The 17,097-nt window shown below is 33.3% G+C and overlaps 4 protein-coding genes across 7 annotated transcripts; 1 reads left to right on the top strand and 3 right to left on the bottom strand.

Moving 5' to 3' along the window:
• Positions 1 to 2,621: 2,621 nt before the first annotated feature.
• On the bottom strand, positions 2,622 to 7,344 carry eff (effete). The gene is made up of 5 exons (XM_053757075.1): positions 7,009 to 7,344; positions 6,427 to 6,490; positions 5,990 to 6,021; positions 4,523 to 4,706; positions 2,622 to 3,819 (listed from the first exon to the last, which is right to left on the bottom strand). The coding sequence occupies exons 1-5, from the start codon at positions 7,030 to 7,032 to the stop codon at positions 3,680 to 3,682; spliced, it is 444 nt and encodes a 147-aa protein (XP_053613050.1). The 5' UTR covers positions 7,033 to 7,344; the 3' UTR covers positions 2,622 to 3,679.
• A 1,973-nt stretch (positions 7,345 to 9,317) lies between these two features.
• Gpa2 (Glycoprotein hormone alpha 2) lies at positions 9,318 to 12,069 on the bottom strand. Of its 2 annotated transcripts, none has more exons than XM_064436489.1 (4): positions 11,950 to 12,069; positions 10,527 to 10,649; positions 9,821 to 9,987; positions 9,318 to 9,621 (listed from the first exon to the last, which is right to left on the bottom strand). In XM_064436489.1, the coding sequence occupies exons 2-4, from the start codon at positions 10,612 to 10,614 to the stop codon at positions 9,529 to 9,531; spliced, it is 348 nt and encodes a 115-aa protein (XP_064292559.1). In that variant the 5' UTR covers positions 10,615 to 10,649; positions 11,950 to 12,069; the 3' UTR covers positions 9,318 to 9,528. The 2 variants fall into 2 exon arrangements, with proteins under 2 accessions (XP_064292559.1, XP_064292558.1); XM_064436488.1 differs by lacking the exon at positions 11,950 to 12,069 and adding an exon at positions 11,015 to 11,033.
• On the top strand, positions 12,045 to 15,107 carry BBS8 (Bardet-Biedl syndrome 8). 3 transcript variants are annotated; one of them, XR_008405460.1, is made up of 5 exons: positions 12,045 to 12,439; positions 12,859 to 13,104; positions 13,467 to 13,891; positions 14,091 to 14,582; positions 14,806 to 14,946. XR_008405460.1 is itself a non-coding variant. In XM_053757078.1 (5 exons), the coding sequence occupies exons 1-5, from the start codon at positions 12,164 to 12,166 to the stop codon at positions 14,944 to 14,946; spliced, it is 1,263 nt and encodes a 420-aa protein (XP_053613053.1). In that variant the 5' UTR covers positions 12,045 to 12,163; the 3' UTR covers positions 14,947 to 15,107. The 3 variants fall into 3 exon arrangements, 2 of the variants coding, with proteins under 2 accessions (XP_053613053.1, XP_053613054.1); XM_053757078.1 differs by having other exon boundaries at positions 14,091 to 14,265; positions 14,806 to 15,107; XM_053757079.1 differs by having other exon boundaries at positions 14,091 to 14,265; positions 14,333 to 14,943.
• Positions 15,091 to 17,091, bottom strand: LOC128676764 (uncharacterized protein). Its single transcript, XM_053757080.2, has 4 exons — positions 16,825 to 17,091; positions 16,217 to 16,556; positions 15,634 to 15,884; positions 15,091 to 15,354 (listed from the first exon to the last, which is right to left on the bottom strand). The coding sequence occupies exons 1-4, from the start codon at positions 16,936 to 16,938 to the stop codon at positions 15,157 to 15,159; spliced, it is 903 nt and encodes a 300-aa protein (XP_053613055.1). The 5' UTR covers positions 16,939 to 17,091; the 3' UTR covers positions 15,091 to 15,156.
• Positions 17,092 to 17,097: the final 6 nt, after the last annotated feature.

The raw sequence follows: 17,097 nt of genomic DNA on the forward strand, positions 1-17,097 counted from the left end.
CTACCAGAGGCAAAAATCTCGTAAAGTCGATGCATTTATTCATTAGTAGACCTTCAAAAGCACTTTATTACGTCTTATTCTAAACTAGCTTTTGCCCGCAGCTCAATCCGCGTGAATTTCCTACGGGAACATTTTTCTTTTTTCCGGGATGAAAGGTATGTAACTATGTGTCCTCCGTATCTACTTCAAACTACATATACCATTTAAGTATGCAAAATTAAAGATTGGTTGATAAGATAAAACGTGAAAAGGTAACAAATAAAGTTACTTTCGGATATCACACCAGAACGACCATTGCGGAGAAATGCCGAAAGAAATCCCATATTGGAGATCTAAGGCTTTTTACGGCGACCTTAGCATCTTGCTGTCATGTCACCCTATTATTACGCCACTTTACACTATGACTGGCTATAATATAAACCAGAAAATTCACACTTAGGTACCTACCTTATTTTCACAATCATTCCAAATAGAATAAAAAAGAATAGCCAAAGAAAATGCTGTACATGAGAATAGAGGAATGACTTCCCAATAGTTCACAATGACATAGAAGAACGTTAGTCTTTTAGGCCATGGCATATCATACTGGTGAACAGGGAGCAAGTCTGACATTAACCTAGCAGGATTTCTTAAAGGTGCTGCCAGCTTACGTTTAAGCATTAAAGGCGGACATCTTGCCGCCAAATTTAAACATTTTGATAACATTTGACTTTAAAAACTGATATAAAGTTTGCTTGGTAGGTACTATTGGTTGTAATTTGGTTGAAAATTTATGGCATAAAACTGTTGACAGATCTTCAAGATCTGACAACAGTTCTGTCAACGTTGATTCTCTATTTGAATAAGAATTAATTCTGTTCTGACCATGGATTTAGTAACCTACTTCGTTCGTACAACGATTCTGACACAGATGTCAGAATCGTTGTACGTGTCCATGACAATAATACCTGGAATTAGTAGGTACTCCGAATTTAAACCTAGGTAGGCCATTTTGAAATTATAAAAATAAATGTAACCATCATAAAAAACAAAAAAATTGTAACTTTTATTATGATGTCATTACCAGAAACGTAATATTTAATGTAGCTGTCGAACAAACATAGCTTTCAACGAATATTTTAGCACGCTGTGACGTCACTCCTACATGTCATTTAGTATGGAGCGTTTGGACAAGTCAAAAAATGTGTGATTTTATTTTTGTCATATATCCGTTAAGCTTCCTCAAAGTCCGTTAAATCGTTAATCATTTACCTACTAACCAAGAACCGCGGCAGTGTCAATATAGTGTAGTAAGTGACGGAGACAGCAACACGAGTAAAAACGATGATGATGAAGACTTTTTCCATTCTGTCACTCATTCTAAAGAAAAACCTAAGAGTTACAGATATTTAAAGCATAGATTTAGAAAGCCCCCCAGCGCACGATTTAAAGAGTAAAAATCTCAAAAAATCTCGTCAAAATGTGGCTAGACATTATTCCAGACTCGTTACGGAGCAGCATTCATTATTTCTTCAATCTGTTTATTCTAACTAATATTAAAAATGCGAAAGTAAATTTGTTGGGACATTCATCCCGGAAATTAAGTAGGTAGTTAAATATAATACTCCTTACCTACTAGCGCTACTGCTTACACCTTCAAGCGCTATAGTTTTGAACGCCTTTTTTCCATGGCAAGGATATTTTAACGCCGAAACGAGCGTCACTTTCAGACGAGAACTTATTAATGTTCATGAAGGACAATAGTCACTTTAAAATGACACTTGAATTATGTATAATATATATAAACGTCTGTTTGTTTCAATTCAGATTCTTAGATTTTATTACATTGTTATAGCTCCGCCGCTCCACCTAAAAGCGTGACGGATTAGCGAACAATTTGATTAACGGTGCCTATCTATGTACATAGGTTCAGGTAAAAACAATGTTCTTATATGTTTCAATCGCAAAAGACCATACTATCAAGTATCAATAGTATCGAACCGTGATAACGAGTAGACTATAAATATTTCTCTGCAATCGATAGTGAAGAGGAGTAATATTGCCATAAACTATCGACAGTCTAATTGCGATCACGGTTCGATACTATCAATAGTATTCCACCTATTTTATACTGGCTATCGATACTATTGCTTCGAACTATCGATAGTCTCACAGTGAATTAGCTAGTAAGGAATAGCTCGAATGAAGATAATTCGTGCACCCGGCCATTAATGTTTTTTACAGAAAGATTGCTGCCTTGATGATTATTAGTTTCTTCACCGGAAGCCGACGATACCAACGACGGATATGACGAGCCACATGTGTTCAGAGATCCTATCGTATTTTAAAAATTCTATGTGACTACTTCTTCTATCTACAAAAGCACAGGCAAATTTGAATTTTCAATTTAGAATAAGAGGAAGCAAAGATTTACGTATCTTCTATCGACGCCTCCGATGCAAAGTTCTAAATATGTCCAGAGTGGTCTAAAACTGGGGTTTTATGTGACCATCTCACCATTACTATTTTTAAAGAGAATTATTATTTTTACAAACTAATTTAGGACACGAGACTATCCAATACTAATTGCTTATTTATAAATAAAACTGACGTATGAGGAAACCTAAATAAAGCTCCACGTGTTATTTACATACACAATAATTTATTGTTCCTTACAATTTAGTGAAGCTAAAATACAAGTTGTTTGATGATTACAATTTGAAAAGCTAATTCATCTCCCAGTGTTAAACCAAGTGAACAAGCTTCCGTATTATCTCCGTAAAACACACCATATTTTGCCACTTCCGCCTCTTTCGCTTGCACTTTGTCGAGTGGAGGAAACCAGGATGGACAATTGGATAGGACATCCGTGGAAATCACAACGCAGGTATCCTTACAACCACAATATATATTAGATAAAATTATAATATAATAGATCGCCGTATTGAAAAAAACTAGATTATTCGTAACTTATCATCTTATGAGATACACTGTAATTTATACTGAACTATAGGAGCGTTTTCGTCATAGTAAAATATTGTGGATGAAAGAAAACTGACCGCTTCAATCATTTGTCAGTCTGTTCTGTAGCACGCTACATTTACTAAACTTAAAAAAATGTTGGCTAGTAAAAAAAATAACACTCACTCGAGTCCTTCAATGAGCTCATTTTGCAATACCACTTACTTACATTTACCCAAAGTCTGAGCTTTACTTACATTTCATTGAAAACAAAAATCCTAAGTGAATGTGGATCAGTAATAAAAGCATTGAACGCTCCGTTACGTAAATATATGGCTATTGTACAGCTTCACAATTAATTTAGATCTAGTTAAAGTACAAATTCTTTAGGAATTACATAAATTCAAATCATGTAAATTTAACTAATCCTCAACTAAAGTGTAGACATCTACTGACACATCAAGTTAAACAGAAAGTAATTTTGCTCTTATAGAAAATGTTTCTTATCAGACAAAACAGAAACAATTTGCATTTATGAGAATCATTTACTTAGTTGCAGTAAATTGCAGTTTATAATACCAGAAACGACAGATAGCTGATCCTAAAATGACCATGAACATTTATACAATTTCCTGTAATGTAGGACACTGATAGGGACTTCAAAGGATTGGGAAATAGGGAGGGTGAGCCTGGGCTGTGGCGATGTGTGTGTGTATGTTGCTGCGTCACAACTGACTCATCACATGGCATACTTCCTTGTCCACTCGCGAGCTAGTTCATTGTACTTTTCTCTGTCAGTTTTGTAGATCCTAGCAATTTCTGGCACCAATGGGTCATCTGGGTTTGGATCGCATAGCAGTGAGCAGATTGAGAGCAACACTGAAACAAAAAAAAAACACATTTTGAATAGGAAATTAAACTATACATACATAGAATAAATAAAATAAAAACAATATACAAATGGAACATCGAAAAGTCATCATCCTCATGGCTGAGGGTCAAGGCCACCAGTAGATGTGGCTACTGCTTTCCAGGCAATTTGCTTGTGTGTCTGCTTTAAGGTTTGATGGAATTTGCTGCGGGCCTTATCATATCCAACTGGATAATGCTCTTTGTTGACTTTGGACATCCAAGAAAATGACCCAGTACTAACATTGTTGTCAAATTTTATTACCACTTTGTTCCAATGAAGGATTACAGTGTGAGGATAGCACAATCATGAGGATAGCAGACTGTTTACCAGTGGATGGCAGAAGCAAACTCTAGTATAAAGATTTTCAAATATAACCACTTTAATCATAAAATACTATATTGGTATTTTTTAAATAACTCTATAGGAATTAATCTTTTAATAAATCCAAAAGAAATTTAGAACTAAATAAATTTCACATCAGAAATAAAAGAATTTTCAGGTATCTTTTTATGAAAACAGTGGTTTTTATGAATTAAAGGCTTCAAGTGAATTGGCTTTTCCCATACCTTTAAGGCTGGGTAGTCGTAAAATGAATGTCAATTGCCTTTAGGCGATTTGAAAGAAATATGGTGTTACCTATTATAAATAAAATAATTAAATTATATTTACCTTTGGATATGGTGAGTGCCGGTGACCACTGTGAGCGGAGAATATCAAGGCAAATGGAACCATTACTGTTAATGTTTGGGTGATAGATGCGTGTCGTGAACGCTACTTTTGGTGGTTTGAAAGGATAGTCTGTCGGAAAGTGTATGGTGAGGAAGAATACGCCTCCCTGATAAGGACTGTCGACCTGAAAATAATAACACATCATATAAACACATCTATATACAAAGCACAGAAAAATACGCAGTCATATGCTCTCTGAAAAGAGCAATGTACTATGAATGTAATACATAAATAGTGTGAAACCACACAATATATCTATTTCGAAGCTATATCTATTCCGAACCGTTGAAGTGATAAAGCAAAAATATGTTAACATCGAAATCTGTAAGTACCTAAACTATAGAGGTCATTGAACTCAACAACGGATTTTAGGAAGAAACCCATATTCTTATGTATTCTTCAATAACTTTGTTTTGATAAAATCTTAATGATGCTGCTTAATGATGAAGTCAAAGTAGCTGCTGAAGCAAAACCAACTCTGTGATCGTTAAAGTTATAAAAATACGATTTTCATCAGTAATTTATATCAAAGCCTTTGTAATTACTGAGGCTGCTGTCCTCAGTTGGCTGGCAACATTGGGTGTTATCAACCAATCTTGATCATTCTACATATATATAAAAACTACAAAAAAAATTAGTCAATCAGTTTCCTTTTTTGACAGACTGTAACTGTACATAGTTATACAATAGGTGTATTTAAAACATACAACTTTTTCATAGTTATATTTTTTTGCATTTTTCTTCCAATGAAACAATTCAAATAACGTCATTTCTGCTGTACTCATGTTTTTAGCAAATAAATTTTTCTTTTCCTCTTACTTGAATTGTCATTGTTCAGTTCAGTTTAGGCAATCATATTGGAAATAACTTATTGATATAGGTATTGGGTTTTTTCATCTTTCAGGAGAAAAATATTGATTGGGATAATTTGACAATGCTTAGCATGATCTAATTGCCAATTGATATATTTTTAATTGCTTGATCAAATAGATACTATAGAGTTTAACAAAATAATTAAAATATGATAAGTAGGTAGTTCTTTGAGGAAAAGTTTAGTCCAATACTTCACTTGCATGCCATTAGAGATATTCAATACCTGCCCTATTGTCATGTCACTATGATCAATTAAAAAATTCAACAGTAAGTACCAAAGATGACAAGATATTGTACCTACTTATAACTACTACTCTACTCCTTATAAAAATGTTTTGTCATTTGAGTTTAAAATAGGACATGATTGAATTAAAATAACAGAACACATAATGGGCACCCGAGCACAGTCCCATGTAAATTCAGGCTACTACAGGCTAAAACAGCCATATAAGTTTCCACTTCTTAATTTAAAGTGGCTGAATGCAAAATATACCAAATAAATATATAATTAAAAATAATAAGGAATATACTTACTGGACCCATTATTGTGGCCTGCCAGTGAAAAACTGAAAAAAGGTAAAACATATAAATCAGCAAAGTAGGTTGTTGTACTTTCCTCAAATTAGGTCATTCACACTTCACATGTCACTTGATTTTCTGTTTAGTGACAAAAATAACAATATTTTTATAACAAATTAGGAAATTTACATAATAGTACTAATAAAAATATAAAATAATAATGTGATGTACAATTTAAATGGACATAATTGTACTATAAATAATAGTGAATTTATACTAAGTACTAGCATTGAAATCATAAAACAGTTTATTCTGAATCTATTGCTGCAATTCTGCACAAAAATATAGACACATCCTACTATCTATTGTACTAAATGACATGTTTCTCACTATTATTATTATACGAAACAATGAGTCACAAAAAGTAAGTAGGTAGATCAATAGATACGTACGATCTTCGCCGTGTGGTCCTGCAGAACATTGTGCTGGTGGGTCTCTGCCGAGGTCTTGTAATTCCTGAACAGTAAAACAGTACCAACTGTAACTTATAATATTGAAACACAATACTACGATCGAAAGACATGTCACATCATCACTCGAAAAATAAACTGATCACCAACGTATAGGCTAAAACCACTGTCAAAATACATGAAGGGCGTAATGAATCGCTTTCACAGGATTTTGGCCGTGATAACACAAAACATTATCCACCACACTGGATAAGAAAACCTCAAAATTGGCACATAATTCCGACATTTTATGTACGCCGTGTGCACAAATTGTCACCTACATCTGGTAGCAAAACACCGTTAACTCATAACTGAGCAATTTGGACACATACAACTATTTTAGATATTTTTTATATCCAAAATGAACTAAACTATTAGGCACTCAGAATTATCCAGAAGAAATTTTCGATAATAGGTATTCACAATGACGAAACATTCACTGCGAAGTCTTGATTCAATTTTAGTAACACATCATATAGTAACACAGAAAACTTCGAAATAAACGTTGTAACTATTAATACGTACCCTATTAATTCGTTTTAACGCCATTTGATTATTTTATCTTGGAATATATCGACTTTCAACTAGACAACGAAACTGTGAACCAAGGACCTTTGATTAGAGATTGCAAGATGGCTCCCGTCTAAACGCAAAGTACCACCTAGTCGTTTTATGTAGTATTATCCAAATTCATTGAAAATGGATAAAACACTAAATGCTTATACAAAAAATAATAATAACTTATAATATGAAACAATAAGAATTAAAATAGATCGCGGAATATAACAAATTAACACACTATCAGCGAATGGAGAACAGCGAACAGGAAAATCGACAATTTTACAAGGTGCGTTCCAATTTTTTACATTTTATTCTTTTAACTGGCAATATATTTTGACTTTTATATATATTATTATCTATAATGCTATGAAAATGAGTCAGATTTCCACTATACCGTAAGTAGTTTTACTTATAATTTTATATACTTCTATATTCCTATATAGAAATGCTTAATTCTTTATTTAGTCTAATGAAAAAATATTAATTTAATTAGTCTGGCAATGTAAAGTATTTTCCGGAAATGACGTCAAGAACCAAATTCTTGGAGGCGCTACACTATTTTTAGCTAGGTAGGTACGTAGGTGTAGGTCTTGAATAGTATACATAAAATAGTTATTTTACGCACGTTTGTGCAATTTGAAACTTCTGCAGGTAAAAATGGGAAGAATAATAATATGGCACCCAATGTTCTTCTTATAGTATATTACCTCAGACCAAAGAGAACACCGACCTACTTTTAAAAAATTATATTTACTCATTTTACCACGCATTTTATATTGAAAATATTGTTACTTATGCAAATAAGTATAAGCAAGAGTAAAGCAGAAGTATCGTATTTTGATCAACTCCAAGTCTAATATGAAATGAAATGAAATTTTGTTGTATCATATCATGATATTGGGTCTGGTAGTAGACACAGAAAGCTATAGACCCCCTATATCTTCCGACAAGAAATAGATGTGCGTGTATTAGAAATACATGAGAAGAAACGAGACAGAGCGCTGACATCTTTTATCCCTCATCACGTGCGCGGCACAATCTGCTACTTGTACGTACGAGATCGGTCCGGGAAGTTGTAAGGAAATCTCATTTAGTTTCACTCAACCGTCGTCTATATAGTTTTCTTGGTTTTTATACACCGGACCAACAACAAAGGCCCATGGATGACATATTTATGTTCTACTTATCTTTTTAGAAATCTGTAACTATCTAAATTATGAGAAACAGCCAAATATCACGAAGGCTTGTTAACGTTACCAGATAGGGCATATTGCGCAAAGCTCAGCGCAGATGGCGTTACTGGTACAACTAAGGTACACAAACATTACCAATGGAGGCAAAAAGCGCCAATTTTCAATATTGTTGCAGATTTACGACCATTATACCTTCTACGCAATCGTGATGCGAGTTTAAAGGAAAAAGGAAGGATTTAGTGGATTATCCTGAAAATAATAACACTATTTTAAGTTATGTTCTGCATTATAGTTGAACTCTAAATACATTATATTTTACAATATCCATTGACTTCATACTTCGTATTATTGATTATTACTGACTAATATAGAACAATCGATTCTTTCGGTACCGACTTTAATTTGTAGATACCAACTTTTACCCGCGCTTTCGCTCACGTGATTTCTTTTGCCAAGATGGAAGGTTATTGCTAATGACTTACTTTTAATTTATAATATAATAGTTTTGTACTATTAGTTACAAATATTTCTCTTTATCAATTTAATTGCACCGAAACCGGCTATCGATACATGCTTTTTCTCAAACGATCTATAGTCTAACGAAACGCTGTCGATAGTTGACTATAAAGCGGCATCACTAGTGCAGAGCTACACCGTCAAATATTCTTTCTCTCTCTCTCTACTAGTAGATTTCTGTGAGTAGCTCTGTACTTTCCCTTCTCTACTTTATTTTCCCTAATATTAATTCACTCTGCCCCGTACCAGAGTAAAAAAAAAATCCAACTACTGCGCCCCGGGACTTCACTCCCGTGGAAATTTCAGGATAAAAAGTACCCTATGTGTTATTCCAGGTTATATTCGTGTATCAAATTTCATCAATCATACTACACACATACATCCTCACAAACTTTCGCATTTTAAGTAGGCTTGTTCGTAGCTCTACTTTATTTTATTTCGATCGTCGAAACGGTTTTTTTTTACTTTTATAGAAAATGTTTTATTACAGGCATGTAAAATGACATAAGTACGTAGTTACAAATATGATTTTAATTGATTGATGCGTTAAAATGAAACTTTGAAAACGATAGAATAATTTATTCATTGCAAGTCACACTCCATTTTATATCACTTGTAAATAAGTTAGATAGAATAGGTATGTACTGAAAAATCTAAGCTATGTAATATCAATAGTCTACTTAAAAGGGCTCTTCTATGAAGTAAATAAATAAAGTCCTTGGCTGCTATTTTGGAATTTATAATACAAGATATGGGATTATTAGTGGAGGTTTCATCATTCTTTTTGACAATGATAACAGGCGCAGGATACAGCCGATTTGAATATTAAATTCCTTTCGCCGTCTAAACATAGTACTTTTACGGGTACCTGAAATAATAAAAAAAACAACATTATTAATGTATGTGCGTTTGACGTCAATTTGTTTGATACGTACATAGCTACAAACATAACATGTTTCTACTTCAGAGTACTAACACCCCTGAGATAGCTTTCAAAATATTTAGAACAGGGCCAGAACTATGGGGAAAATAGAGGGGATCCAGGGCTGAATTGGAACATTACTTACATCCTCGGATTCCATGATATTGCAACACTGTCCCAGTGATGTGACTGGATGCCGCTTGAAGCCAAGCATGATGCTTGGGAGAGACCATGATTCGCAGAAACCTCTGCATGCATTCGTCTTTATTTTGAACTGGACACAGTCTGGTATGCTTATGTTCCTAGTATGACCTAATAGTAAAATAAATATATTAGGTAGACAGTTATTACACCAATATGATCCACAGTCTAAAATATAGGTAGATTTAAAACTGATAGTTTTAGTAGAAAGTGAAATAAGTAAATAATTACAAAGTGCGACTAGCTTTGGAAATGGAAAAAAATTTCGCTATCGATTTATGCGTAGCTTTCTGCATAGGATCTCTGCATGCATTCGTCTTTATTTTGAACTGGACACAGTCTGGTATGCTTATGTTCCTAGTATGACGTAATAGTAAAATAAATATATTAGGTAGACAGTTATTACACCAATATGATCCACAGTCTAAAATATAGGTAGATTTAAAACTGATAGTTTTAGTAGAAAGTGAAATAAGTAAATAATTACAAAGTGCGACTAGCTTTGGAAATGGAAAAAAATTTCGCTATCGATTTATGCGTAGCTTTCTGCATAGGATGTACCTATTACGAATTAACAAAAATTTTCTTTGTTACACATTTACCATACTTTTACGTAATTTTGTGCATATATACCTAGGTAGGTTACATACCAATACGATGACAACCAGGTTTCTTCCACGACTCAGCAGCAAGAATATGACCAACAGACGCAATTAATAACAGAAGCCTTAGAAGCATTTTTTAAATAAAATTGTCCTATTTGAGGACACTCCCTAGAAATGAAATAAAAATAAGAAAACAGAACCTTTTATACTTACTCATAACGTAATGCTGTTTATTGCAGAGGTTATCAACATTTCTTTTGATTTTATTAGTACTTAGGACGTTACGTACTGTCAATTTTAATTAGGTAAGGGCACATATTACATAATACTCCAGTAAGGGTAAGTAAGGTAAGGGCTTCCATTTTATTTAACCTTGTGCTTTTTAAAGCATCTTCATGAACACGCGAAATGATGAATAGTCTACGATATGTTGAATAGAATTTTTTACTATGATAAATCATAGTAAAAATTCGTAAAAGATTACTGGAATACCTAAAATGATCATATTTTGACGAAATCGTAAGAATACTTACCACTTGACAATTGTAAATTTTTCACTCGGGCTGACCCAGGCAGAATATAGCCATCTATACCTGCATATAGCCAACCAATACTTATAATAGAAAGTCAAGGTTCAAGAAGCCTGACTGTCCATTGAAATTAAAACAAAATATGCATATAAAGGGGATGAATTTCCACCTCGTTAACCTAATGGCTTAGGGTTTGACGTTGAAGAAATAAATGGTGCATTATGAACAAACAGAACACAAATAAAACATAGATAGCCAAGTTTATTTTGTAGTATCGCTCCGCTCTTCCTTTTAATAATAAAACTATAAAACGATAGAAACGATTTTATTATTATTATATCGTAGGTACAATAATTATAATTGACATAAATTAAATTATATGATTGATAACGTTAGATTAATTTAGTCATTACAATTTGTAAATCTATACTAAGTAAGAATAATCAATAAGTAATCTATATAAAGAGTTTTATGAGCTTGTATGTTTAAGGCGGGTAATCTCCGAAAGTACCGAACCGATTTAAAAAATTCTTTCACCATTAGAAAGGTACATTATCCAAGAATCCGAGATTGCTGTAGGCTATATTTTATCTCAAATAGTAATAGAGATCTTCGCTTATTCTAAGTTTGCGTAAGTAAAAAGTGAAGTAAAGACTTTTAATGTGCGCTATTATCGAAACAAAACAGAATACCTATACATGCATAGGGTAGGTATAAATTTCCATCTATTGTTTTAATGTCTCTGGCTTAGATGTTTATGAAACAAATGGTGTATTTTGAACTAAACAGATAAAATTTAATTATTTTAATAAGTAGGTACTAATGCTAGTACTTAGGTAACGATTAATCTAAATAGCTAGCATTGATTAGCTACTACCTACTTACGTATTGTTTGTCTACTATTTACTTGTTACAAATAAATAATATGATATACTTACCTACCTACCCCACAAGTATACATACGGAACGCCGTTATCGATTGTAGGCACATATTTTAATGTATCATGCTGTCTCTACAATCGAACCTGTTGGAGAGTACGCTCAATGCTTACTGCCACAACAACAAACAGGTTACAATGGCAACGGGAAACAAACATTGGTATTGGAGCAGAAGGTGAATTTTGGTAACTTAAATCACGTGACTCTATAAAAATGGATCTAAAATACAGAATTTTAAATCTCTACACCACAAAAAATTATGACGAATGTCTTAAAATGTGCGCTGTAGCACTCCGAGGAAATAGCGATCGGATGATTGAATTTATACAAATGCGTGCAATGACTGTTCAAGCCAAAGTGGCAAGTAATGGATATGAAGAGGTTGAATATATGCCTCAACAAGATGAACTGATGACCACAGCAGTGAATAAGACACCAAGGGTGGGCACCTCTCTGCAAAGAGATGTGAAAACGGCTCAGCAATTAAATGTGAGATTCTTCAAATCCTATTCATATACCTATATCTACAGTAATTTTGATGTTCCTATCTATAGTAATACACCTAGTTATATTATTTTTGATATATAGAGATATTATTGGTGTAGTCGAAGAGCTAGCCCAGCAGTGGCAGCGGAGGGCTGCAGATGGTGGTGATGATGTTATTTTTGGCATTATACTTCTTTTTACAAAAGCCATAAAAATCAGAGAAGATTTAGAGAAAAAGATTTGTATAAGAAAATAATAACTTAATAAATACAATGTGTCATCAACCTACCGAAGTTGATGATGCATTGTATTTATTAAGTTTCTCTATATAATTATACTTATAATTATCGAATTATACGTATAAATAAAGGATTTAAAAGCTAAGCTAAATAAAAAGAGATTAATTTTTTTTAATTTTGTAGAAAAGGGCTACATCTACAGCTACGTTGCGATCCCGGGGTGTTAGTACTACTCATACAAGAGCCCGCTCGGCTTTACACACTGCATCGAGAGTTTCTAGAGCAGCCACTGCGTTAGCTAGTGGAGCTTTGTTAGCGACTGGTGTCCCACTCTCTCTCAGATTTATGAAGAAAGAAGATAATCTTTTTTTATCTGCTTCAAAAACTCTTTTTGAATATGTATATTACTGTGAAGGTGATGTCAGAAAGGTTTGATGATGATATAATATCTTTTTTTTAAAATATTTATTTGCGTACATTTGTTACCTGTTCAGTTTTTTTATATCATTAGCTTATAAGAGAAGAAGATCAATGGAGTGACTCGAACCAAGTATGTTATTTGTTATAAAATGCTTACTTAATTCGACTCACTCCATTGTTTTGATAAAGCCAGAAGAAGATTATATCTTTTCCATTACGATCTCCACTCAATATTCTAATATAATAATAATACCCATCTGGTTGTAATAAACTAGTTAAGGCTGGTCGACCGCTCTCTCCTTATCAATACGAAAAATACCACTTAGTAAAAATGTAATATGATTGATAATTTTATTGTTCTTTTCTTACAGGCGATGGATGTGGCTTTTCAAGCAAAAAAGGCAGATCAAGGCACGGATTGGTGGTGGGATTTTTCACTAGCCCGATGTTATTCAGCACTTGGAATGTACCGAAATTCGGAGGAATGTTTACGGCAAGCTCTGAAACAAACTAAACATATTTCGATATACCTTCGTCTAGTTGCAATGTATGTAGGACTTAATCAACCATTGTCAGCACTAGAAGTTTGTAAACAAGGACTTTCTGTTTTTCATGAATATACACCGCTAATCTTGGAACAAGCAAGAATCCATGATCAAATGGGTAACACCACCATTGCCGTAAAAGAGTATAGGATGGTAGCAATAGAAGATCCGACAAATATGGAAGCTATTGCTAGTATAGCTATGTATAACTTTTACAATGACCAGCCAGAGATTGCTTTACGCTATTACAGGTAAATCGAAAAAATATAGTACAATAGGTATTTTAATTATTTTCTATCCATAACAATGATTAAATATTTTGTAATTCAGTAATATCATAATTTCATCAAAAACTGAAATCATAGGCAAGATTTGAAGTGCCTTCTAAAGCATGTAAAAACTCGATATGGTGTATTTAATATCTATCTAATAGCTACAATATTGTTTTAGGAGGTTATTGGCCACAACAACACCTGGAGCAGAGATTTTCAACAACCTCGGTCTATGTTGCTTATATTGCAATCAGTGGGATTTAATATTGCCATGTTTTAGGCAGGCCCTTTACTATTCTACGAACGCTGAAACACGCTCTGACATTTGGTTCAACATTTTTCATATTGCACTGGTAGGTAACTTCGGTGAGCATAGGATGCTTTAATGGCATAAAAAAAAAATAATTCTTTTTTGTGTAGTTCCATGTCCGGTGTTAAGAACATTACTACGACGACAACGCCAAAGAAAAAAATAGAAGACAAGACTTCTCTCTGGTCTCGCGTTCAACCGACGCGACATGGGCTTGCGCGCTCAATAATTGTTTTCCCAATAAATAAGTAAAATTCATGTATAACTCCGAGACTTTACAATAAACCAAGTCTTCACCATCTCAATCTTCTCTTAAATAATTCATCCACTCGAACGTCCCGTGTCCAGTCCCGAACATCGGTCAGTTCTTGAATATCTTTATACCACTCTAAAATTTACTTAGGGGCTAAAGCTTACTCTGGGCTCAATTTGTGTGTTCTATCGTCCATATACCTATTTATTTATTTACTTAAATTTTAGGGAAGAAAAATTTAAAATTTGAAAAGTTTTTCACTGTAATTTTGTTTTTATTGTTTCCAGTTAGATAAAACCGCTTATAAATAATTCTTCTATTTATTTTTAGTCAACAGGTGATATCGCGCTAGCTCGTCGTTGTTTAAAGGTGAGTCTGGCTACAAATTCAGAACATGATGCGTCAAGGAATGCGCTTCGAGCTCTAAATGCACGTGTACGCATTAGGAAACCAGTGAAGGAAACCACTTAATGAAATGGCCAACTGGTAAACGTAGAAACGTTCCATAAAATAATATACGTTAATTTTAGCATATACTTTTGCAGCGCAGAAAATTTTTACCTATTATTTATACTAGAATAGGTACCTATTATTTGCAAATATAAATAAACGGAATTCAAAGTATTATCAAAGTTTTTTATTTAAACATTTTATCAAAACTACACAACTATTTAAACTGATTTACGATTTTATTCCCGCTAAATAGTCATCAATCGAAATATCCAAAGATGTAAGGTTTCGTAGTTCTTCATATTTCAAAGCCACTTTGACATCTATCGCTGTTTCTGGATGAGATCGCATAAGTTTGAGTCCAGAGTCAACATCCGTCTCGGTGACTTCCGGTTGCAATGGGATGCGAGATAAATGCCGCATTTTCACCTACAGAATTAAAAAATAATATTTTTAAGCGTAAATGTTCCATTACGTTGGAATTTAAGTGTGAAATGTCGGTTGTGGTTAATCTTACAAGTTACATGTATTGAGATCTATCTATTAAAATGTAACAACAAACTAAATAGGTACATCGAATTGCACTGAAAACTAGTAATATGTAACATGTATGTAACAAAAATAACTTGTGAGAAGGTAGAATAAGTGTGTAATTAAAATTAAATATATTTTTTCAGCAGATGGCTATTATAACATGAAACTACTTACTTCCTCTATTGTAGATTTAGGGACACCGATATTTTCCCACGAATCTGCACCTTTGGCTACCATTAAAGGCTTTCCAAAGTTTGTATTTTTCTCTTTGAATGAAGAGAAATTTCCAAAACACATGTTATGTAATATTTCTTTTCCTCTTTTTACTAAGTATGGATCCTTTGATGAATAAAACAGTAAATGGGCACTATAAATAAGAGAGACACTTCTGAGAGTTGTGCATATAAATTTCTTAATTTCATTATCTGAAAAAAAAGGAAAAATAAATTAAAAAGTAAGATCTTGTCAATTAAAAAATCATATCCGTGCAGTAGTTTGGAGTAGAGAAAACGTTAAATGCCGATCCTAGGTGCACCTTCTGATCATGCTCATCATGGCATCATTATTGGAAATTCAAGCGACGCGCGACAGTTTTATGATTGGTTAGACCAATGTAAGTAGCGGAAATTTAAATTGCATTTAACAAGAGTCATACACGTGACAGGTGAAACGAAACAAACCCTTGTAATTAGATTGAAAAATGAATATACATGTACCTACATTATATTAAAGATATTAAACTTTCAAAAGGACTTACCGTAATCTTTGAAAATGTCATATTTCCCACCAATTATAATGACTTCCGGTGTTTTTTCTAGTTCAGAATACGATTGCAAGCATAGTTCCAATGTACTCCAGATAGATTTAACCTTACTTAAATCTATTATAATGCAGTAAATATGTACTCCGTGCATTGGTATCGAGGTCAATACGTTTTTTAATAAATTCAATTTGCCGCCATATTCCCAAACATGACAAACAGTCTTTTCGATACCTTGTTTTTGATTTGATTTCCGTCCAAAAGAATATTCTAGTACCAACGTTTCACGTGGTGTTTCGTTTTTATCAAGAAAAGTATATAATAAGGACGTTTTACCCTGAAAAAATATATATTGTAGTAAAATCAAATCTTACAAATCAAATCTCACAAAGTTGTTTTAAGATCGTGTTGTCACCTAGGCGTAATCAATGAAAACCTGCATCTCTAGAACTAGCAGACTAAACCTAGGTGTAACCGCAATTCAGGGTTTAGCCGTAACATAAAGTTATGTGTCCTGTGTCCTTTAATGCTTGAAATAGTCGCGCAACTATTGGTTAAAATTAAAATTTACTTAATATTTCATATTTTTTTGGAAGACTACTTACGGATGATTTACTGCCAACAACGAACAGCGTACGAGAATTATTGTCACTTGTTTCCATTAATGTTTTTTCTACCATTTCTGTGGCTATTTCTGGTATTGATAACATTTTCTCCATTATGGCTATGAATATTTAAAAAAACGTATGATGATGATATTGCACTACTCTTTATATCTGTATGATATTGAAAGAAATATTTAAGGAAGTGTGTTTATTAATTCTATTATAAATTGACCTCTCCCTGTCATAGATTTTGTTTAGAAATTATGTAGCTTA

The sequence above is a fragment of the Plodia interpunctella genome, chromosome 16 (genome assembly GCF_027563975.2).
Source record: "Plodia interpunctella isolate USDA-ARS_2022_Savannah chromosome 16, ilPloInte3.2, whole genome shotgun sequence".
In the NCBI taxonomy this organism is placed as follows: Eukaryota; Metazoa; Arthropoda; class Insecta; order Lepidoptera; family Pyralidae; genus Plodia; species Plodia interpunctella.

Bases quoted from the DNA above. Each gene is read 5' to 3' on its own strand.
- Gpa2 (XM_064436489.1), bottom strand. From the start codon at position 10,614: ATGCTTCTAAGGCTTCTGTTATTAATTGCGTCTGTTGGTCATATTCTT. The intron at 9,988-10,526 runs GTATGTAACCTA...TTTTACTATTAG, and splicing joins ACCTGGTTGTCATCGTATTG to GTCATACTAGGAACATAAGC. The intron at 9,622-9,820 runs GTAAGTAATGTT...TTATTATTTCAG, and splicing joins ATATCATGGAATCCGAGGAT to GTACCCGTAAAAGTACTATG.
- LOC128676764 (XM_053757080.2), bottom strand. From the start codon at position 16,938: ATGGAGAAAATGTTATCAATACCAGAAATAGCCACAGAAATGGTAGAA. The intron at 15,885-16,216 runs GTAAGTCCTTTT...CTTTTTTTTCAG, and splicing joins TGACATTTTCAAAGATTACG to ATAATGAAATTAAGAAATTT. The intron at 15,355-15,633 runs GTAAGTAGTTTC...TTAATTCTGTAG, and splicing joins CTAAATCTACAATAGAGGAA to GTGAAAATGCGGCATTTATC.
- BBS8 (XM_053757078.1), top strand. From the start codon at position 12,164: ATGGATCTAAAATACAGAATTTTAAATCTCTACACCACAAAAAATTAT. The intron at 13,105-13,466 runs GTTTGATGATGA...CTTTTCTTACAG, and splicing joins GTGAAGGTGATGTCAGAAAG to GCGATGGATGTGGCTTTTCA. The intron at 14,266-14,805 runs GTAGGTAACTTC...ATTTATTTTTAG, and splicing joins ACATTTTTCATATTGCACTG to TCAACAGGTGATATCGCGCT.
- eff (XM_053757075.1), bottom strand. From the start codon at position 7,032: ATGGCGTTAAAACGAATTAATAGG. The intron at 6,491-7,008 runs GTACGTATTAAT...TTTACTGTTCAG, and splicing joins CGTTAAAACGAATTAATAGG to GAATTACAAGACCTCGGCAG. The intron at 3,820-4,522 runs GTAAATATAATT...TTTTTGTTTCAG, and splicing joins GGCACTCACCATATCCAAAG to TGTTGCTCTCAATCTGCTCA.